At 46.3% G+C, this 6275-nt stretch overlaps 3 protein-coding genes across 4 annotated transcripts in view; 2 read left to right on the top strand and 1 right to left on the bottom strand.

Annotated features, from left to right (window-relative positions):
- On the top strand, positions 1 to 1990 carry LOC125502841 (MTOR-associated protein MEAK7-like; the record flags this gene model as incomplete). Of its 2 annotated transcripts, none has more annotated exon segments than XM_048662228.1 (7): positions 1 to 159; positions 221 to 365; positions 416 to 525; positions 584 to 827; positions 880 to 1106; positions 1153 to 1356; positions 1412 to 1990. In XM_048662228.1, coding segments are annotated over 7 exon segments (1191 nt in total), but the record flags the coding sequence as incomplete, so codon positions are not given.
- A 216-nt stretch (positions 1991 to 2206) lies between these two features.
- Positions 2207 to 5730, top strand: LOC109534885 (origin recognition complex subunit 1). Its single transcript, XM_019900670.2, has 7 exons — positions 2207 to 2679; positions 3238 to 3982; positions 4042 to 4195; positions 4256 to 4369; positions 4426 to 4544; positions 4606 to 4963; positions 5021 to 5730. Exons 1-7 carry the CDS (start codon positions 2325 to 2327, stop codon positions 5252 to 5254), a joined length of 2079 nt encoding a protein of 692 aa, XP_019756229.2. The 5' UTR covers positions 2207 to 2324; the 3' UTR covers positions 5255 to 5730.
- LOC109534883 (ATP-dependent RNA helicase Ddx1) overlaps positions 5344 to 6275 on the bottom strand; it is a 3567-nt gene continuing 2635 nt past the window's right edge. Inside the window, exons 9-10 of the mRNA XM_019900663.2 lie at positions 6066 to 6167; positions 5344 to 6012 (exon numbers count right to left, since the gene is read on the bottom strand). Of these exons, the coding sequence (XP_019756222.2) occupies positions 5767 to 6012; positions 6066 to 6167 (348 nt within the window). The 3' untranslated portion in view covers positions 5344 to 5766. The remainder of the gene's footprint in view (positions 6013 to 6065; positions 6168 to 6275) is intronic.

The raw sequence follows: 6275 nt of genomic DNA, 5'->3' as shown, positions 1-6275 counted from the left end.
GGCGAGCAGAAGCTGCTCACAGTGGATCTGGAGCGGTTCGCCGAACTGTTCGTGTTTTGCACCCGAGGCACAGTCGACGAAAAGGTGAAAGTCCTCCTCACCTCACTAGGCAAGTCTGAGGACGAGTCGGAGGACATCCCGTACAACTTGGTGAAGGAAGTGAGTTGTTTCGCTTCCACTCAAGACCCCATTGGGTTGAAGCCGTCAGGCCTTGTTTCAGTATGTGGAAAGCATTGTGAGCTCTTACATGAAGATACAGAGAGTGAGCAATTCGAAGCAATACAAAAGCTGGTCGAGCCGGGGGTGCACCGCGCACACGCAAAACTCCCAAAGGCTGGCCGAGAGTCTCACTAAGGACTTGTGCGGTGAGTTTCCATCTGTCGGAGTGTTGCGAGTTTCAACGCCATTATTCTAGGCGAAAGCCCCCTTTCAAGGAAACTGCTAGAGTCTTGGCTGCAAGGCAGCACCATTCTGGGGCAGCTGCTTCTCTTTGTTTTCATGCATCTGTACAACATCTCCCACAAGGTAACACACCTATAGCTCACGGAACCTTTGCGAAGCAAGAAACTCTTGATCCATCTAGGACAAAGCCGCATCGATAATCAGTCAAGAAGGGGATCAGGGCAGCGGGGAGAGCAACGACGGGGTGAGAGAGCGCTCATTGGTTCCATTCTGTAGAGGCCTGGACCTCATCCCGTCCTACCCGAGCATTTTGGACCTGAACCAGATCGTGTTTATCAACGCCAACCTGCCTCAACAGTACCAGCTGGAGTGGCGGTTTCTGTTCAGTTCCGAAATCCATGGAGAATCGTTTTCCACCTTAATCGGTAAAATATTTAGCCTGAACTTACAATGTTGATTGAGGGCTTGTGGACGTAGGGCGCATAGTGAATCAGGGCCCTTCAGTGCTAGTGCTAGAGGATCGCAGTGGCTACGTTTTTGGGGGCTTCGCCCCTGCCAACTGGGCACTGGGGCCCAATTTCTTCGGCGACGACAGCAGCTTCTTGTTCACGCTGTCGCCCCGGATGCGAGTCTACATGTCTACCGGCTACAACCAGCACTTCCAGTACCTCAACTTGCATCAGCAAACCTTGCCCAATGGCTTGGTAAGTTCTCAGCAAGTTTCAGACCGCTCTAATGGCTCTTTTATAGGCCATGGGCGGCCAGCACATGTTCTGCGGCTTGTGGGTTGACGCACGGTATGGGGAAGGCCACTCGAGCGAGTCCTGCACGACTTATGCAGCCTACCAACAGCTCTCCTGCTCTAAGGAGTTCAAGTTCAGGCACATGGAAGTGTGGGGATTGGGGCAGCCGCCCCCAACCCCGCAGGAGAAAGGGGAGCGTGTAACCGGAAAGGTACTAACCTAAAGGGGCCTAAGCCAGTCGGTGGGTATTAATGTGGATGTTACAGGGCGGAAGCGTGTTGGACGGTAACGCCGAAAGCAAAGCAATGCTGAAGATGGCGGGCAAGACAATGCACAGTGATGGGCTGCGAGAGCCCCCCAACACGTAGGGAGGCCCACCTTTCGCAAAGAGATGGAAACTACGTACCACTTGGTAACTGCAAATTCCCGACACGACCAGGTCCCCTACCACTGTGACCCATTTCAACCAATACTCTCCAGTTGGGGCCCACTGCACTACACTACACTTTCAGCATAGAACAAGACTTAACTAATTGCATATAACAAGACTTGTAATGACTAATCAGGACTAATGTCTTTATTTATGTAACTGACTTTCAGTTCAAGTTTTCAAATGTTCGGCGGTAATGTGGCAACGCCGCTGGAGGCCTGCAAGATTTCAAAAAAGTTTTGTGAGTGCGAGAATTCTGTTTTCAACTATAAAGTTACTGTGGACCTTTGTAACCCCCGAAATTTTTCTACCTGCATTGTTGTCTTCTTTTACATCTTGCATCATTCTTAATTATTGGACGTTTCATAAAGGAACGCGCCGAAAGTGATTGTTAATAAATCCGCTATTCATTTGATAATTGTGTTGGATTCTGAAATTTCCTCCCACTGTTAAACCAAAAGTTTGACTTCAAAACTCCATTGCATTATTATTAACTTTGATTATAAAGCTTTGGGAATGCGCGAACGTTGCCAAATGGTCAATTCCCCCCACCAGATTTCAAATGTCATTCATTTCAAAAACGTCAAGGCAAAATGTTCCCGCGCTTAATTTATAGGTTATTAGGGTCTTGTGTCAGTTAAGCCACAATCATTTTGTTATTCAGTTCCAGTAAGCATTCCGATCAGTTTTGTTGATTTTTTTCGCGAGCTGTTTATACTTGGACCGTGTCAACATACCTTTGAAACACTATGTCGGAAGACGTTTCATGTCAGTCTCCGCAGAACCGTGTGTTGAATTATTCGATTGTCAGTAGCGATGAGGAGGAAAACCGTCTGGTTTTAAAGCTGAAAGTTTCTGAAAGACACAAAGTGCCCGTGGTCGTGCTGCAGAGACTAGAGAACGTTGGTCAGTATCAGGTGAGCCTGAGAACTTCCAGGAGGCAACGTAAAGTGAAACAGTTTGAGGAGTACGAACTTGACATGGCTGCGGTCACAAACGTGAATACTGTGAGCCCTAGAAAGCGACTGAGGCCCAGAAAGCCCGAGTCTGAAATGGGCAGTCCGCCAAAAGTGCGACGCTCCCTTCGGACATCCAAGAAAATTGGTAAGTTCTGTAATTAAGTTTAGGGAAAATATGGGATATTAAAACCCTGGTCCAGTAAGGATATCCTGAAGAAAATAACCGAAAAACAGTTAGTGAAATTGCTGTGTTTTGTTAGGCATTTGATTAATCGAACTTTTCCAAACAATGACTAAGCCAGATTATCAGAACGAAAGAAACATCTGGCTAACATCATTAAAACATGAGTCAATTTAGGCCATCTTTTCTGTCCTTCGCCCTTTATCGAAAATCGTTCTGCCCCTGAGTGAGGTAGCATTAATTTATCGGTAGATCGTTAAGGAACTGATTAGAGGCCACTTAATCTTCAGAGATTAACAAAATTGCCCAATAAATAAATCATTAGTAGTCACCGCTTTAAGTACCCAACATAGAAGAAATAAAACAAACTCATTTTTTACGAGGAAATAAGCCTATTTTAGCACCCAGAAAGAAAACCATGAGTTTCTTTAGAGCTGCAGATTTTTTGACTAACTTTCCAGCTCCCAATGAGTCCTCATTTGCTTTCGCAGGCAATCTGAAATAAACCGGTTTTTCTTGCAGTGAACTTGGACTTCTACATGGATGAGCTATGTGAATCGATAACAGATTCCGTCTCTCTGAAAACCCCCGTTAAAAAATCGACTAGACCAACTCGACAAGCTCGACCACAAAGTCCGATGGATGTCGATGAGAACGATGTGGTTCTTTCTGGAAAAAGAGTATCGCGCACCCCTCAAAGATACTCCAATGCTACGCCGCGATCGGTGCGAGTAAACTTGGACGAATCATTTCGCAGAAGCGTGCTGAAAAGCAGACATATGAGCGAAAATGTGCGCAACACACCGAGGAGAACAGCCAGAACTCCCGCAAAAAAGTCCCACGTACAGAAGCTGTTTTCAGAGGATGAGGAAATTGAGGTGGTGAATAGTCCCAAGAGAAACTTGCGGGCTAAAAGCAACTCGATATCTTCGGACCAGTCGAGTGAGAGCGATGAAAGCCTCTCCAACACAACTCCTAAAAAAACTGGCAGGACGCCGGGAAATCGCAAGCAGAGTGGCTCGACTCCAAAAAGCGTCCAGAAAACCCCGAGCACCAGCAAAGGACGCCTGAAGATGTTGAGGGATGGCACAATAACACCGTCAATGCAGCCAAGAAAGAGCTGCATCCCAGAATGCACCACGCCCTTGATGAAAGCCAGAACTCAGCTACACGTTTCGTATGTGCCGGCGTCGCTGCCTTGCAGGGAAAAGGAATACTTGGACGTTTACAAATTCCTCAGAGGGAAAATTGACGACGGATGTGGAGGGTACGAAGCTTTAGAAGCCATTTAAATGCGAACAGTTTAACGAATTTTGATCCTTCCAGATGCATGTACATTTCGGGGGTGCCTGGCACTGGCAAGACCGCAACAGTCACCTCAGTAATCGACAGCCTGAGCAAAGATAAAACCGTAGGAAAATTCAGTTTTGTGAGCATTAATGGGATGCGGCTGACCGAACCCAAACAGTCCTATGTAGAGGTAGCAATGAATTTCCCTAACTGATTGCCCCCGCTTCTCAACTGAAGACTTTTGTTCCAGATTTGGAAACAGTTGACGGGAAAAACCGTCGCTTGGGCGCAGGCCTGCAGCTTACTGGAAGAGAGATTTACCAAAGTAAAAAAGCTGCACCCAGTTGTGATGTTAGTTGATGAGGTGAGTGTGGATCAGGCGAGTATCTGGGGATTTCAGGACTCTTGAATCTGTTTTAGTTGGACATCCTTTGCACGAAGCGACAAGACGTCGTCTACAACCTACTGGACTGGCCGACGAAATCCAAAGATCCGCTCATCGTCATCACCATCGCCAACACAATGGATTTACCCGAAAGGTGAGATCAACCCAAAAAAAATCAACCCAAAAAAACCATAACAATTGATTTCCTGCTTCAGATTGCTGATGAGTAGAGTCACTAGCCGACTGGGCCTAACTCGACTGACCTTCCAGGCCTACACTCACAAACAGCTAATGGAAATCGTAACGAGAAGACTGACAGGGACTGATAGTTTTGATCGGGATGCCATCCAGCTGGTGGCCCGCAAAGTGGCTTCGGTGTCTGGCGACGCCCGCCGTGCTTTGGATATTTGCAGACGAGCCGCCGAAATCGCGGAACGCGACGGCAACGAGCAACAAGTCAGCATTCAGCAGATCAACGATGCTCTAACGGCTATGATCACTCAGCCTCAAGTGACTGCCATAAAAAGATCGTCGCGACTGCAAAAGTTGCTCCTCCAAGCCATCGTTGCGGAGGTAAACATTCTGGATTTTTCACCGATTGTCCGATGATGGCATGTAACGGGATTTCAGGTTGAAAGAACCGGCGTCGAGGAAACGACATTCGTGGACGTGTTCAAGGTGTTGGCGTCCTGCTGTGCATTGGATGGCTTCAAAATGGTATCAAGCACGATTGCACAGCGCGCCCTTTCCCGATTAGGCGAGTGCAAGCTCGTTATTACCGACCAAAAGTGCAACAACATTTATCAGCGGATCATACTGAACGTTAGTGTGCACGACGTGTATTTTGCCCTGAAGAAGCAATGAGCGGTGGTTGGACTTTTCTTGTTTCTTGGTTCCAGTATGAATTTATTCCTCACTTAAAACCGTAGTTCTTTCACTTATTCATAAGTGCATTTCTGAGGCAAAAGTGGCTTTTATTAATTTCATTTTCCAACTTCCGTTGTGCGGAAAATTGCACGACTTTACAAACACAGGCGGAGATCAGACGCACTCAATTGTAAATAATCTAAGCTTAGTGAATTGATCGAATAAAAACCTTTTTCCAGTATTTCTAAAGCAACCAATTGCGCGTTGTGTTTTAGAAATACTGGAAAAAGGTTTTTATTCGATCAATTCACTAAGTTTGGGTTATTTACAATTGGTGCGCCTGATCTCCGTCTGTGTTTGTAAAGTCATGCAATTTCCGTTGTACCGAAAATTCTTCAGACGGAGATCAGACGTACTCAATTGTAAATAATCTAAGCTTAGTGAATTGATCGAATAAAAACATTTTTCCAGTATTTCTAAAGCAACCAATTGCGCGTTGTGTGTTTTAGCTAGACAACGCGAGCGGTTTTGTTCAGATACCGCTTCAAATACAAAATCTGCGCTTGGCTTTCCAGTTTCGTCAAATCCGAAACGATTGGGGCCATTTGGGCGGTGTGGCTTGCGTAGTTCGAGGCCGTTTGTTGCTTTTTCTGCCCATACACGACTTTGCCGTCGAATTCGTCGTGGGGCACTTTCAGATCGGTCCCGATTTGCTGGATGGTCACGTTCAGATGTTCTTCGATTTCGCCCAAGTACTATCATCAACTGCTCTTTTTATGCGCTTAATGGCTGTGGAGAAAGTACTTACCCGAGGCTCATCGTACCAAATGCAACAGCCTTTCGCGTCGGTTAAGAAGGTGTTCCAGCAGTTTCTTCCGTGGCTTTTACACCATGCTCCATGATACCACACCTGAAAAAAACCCAATACATTTTGATCAAAAGAGACAGACTTTCGAGGCCATTCCTTGAAACTAGTGGGTTTTTAGGCCGTCGTACAATAGAATTTATTTCAAAACTA

Source organism: Dendroctonus ponderosae, unplaced genomic scaffold (assembly GCF_020466585.1).
Source record: "Dendroctonus ponderosae isolate FM_Combo_2020 unplaced genomic scaffold, Dpon_F_20191213v2 Dpon_F_20191213_10, whole genome shotgun sequence".
NCBI lineage: Eukaryota > Metazoa > Arthropoda > Insecta > Coleoptera > Curculionidae > Dendroctonus > Dendroctonus ponderosae.
The sequence above is the reverse complement of the archived record's forward strand: the minus strand, read 5'-3'. Positions and strand labels throughout refer to the sequence as shown.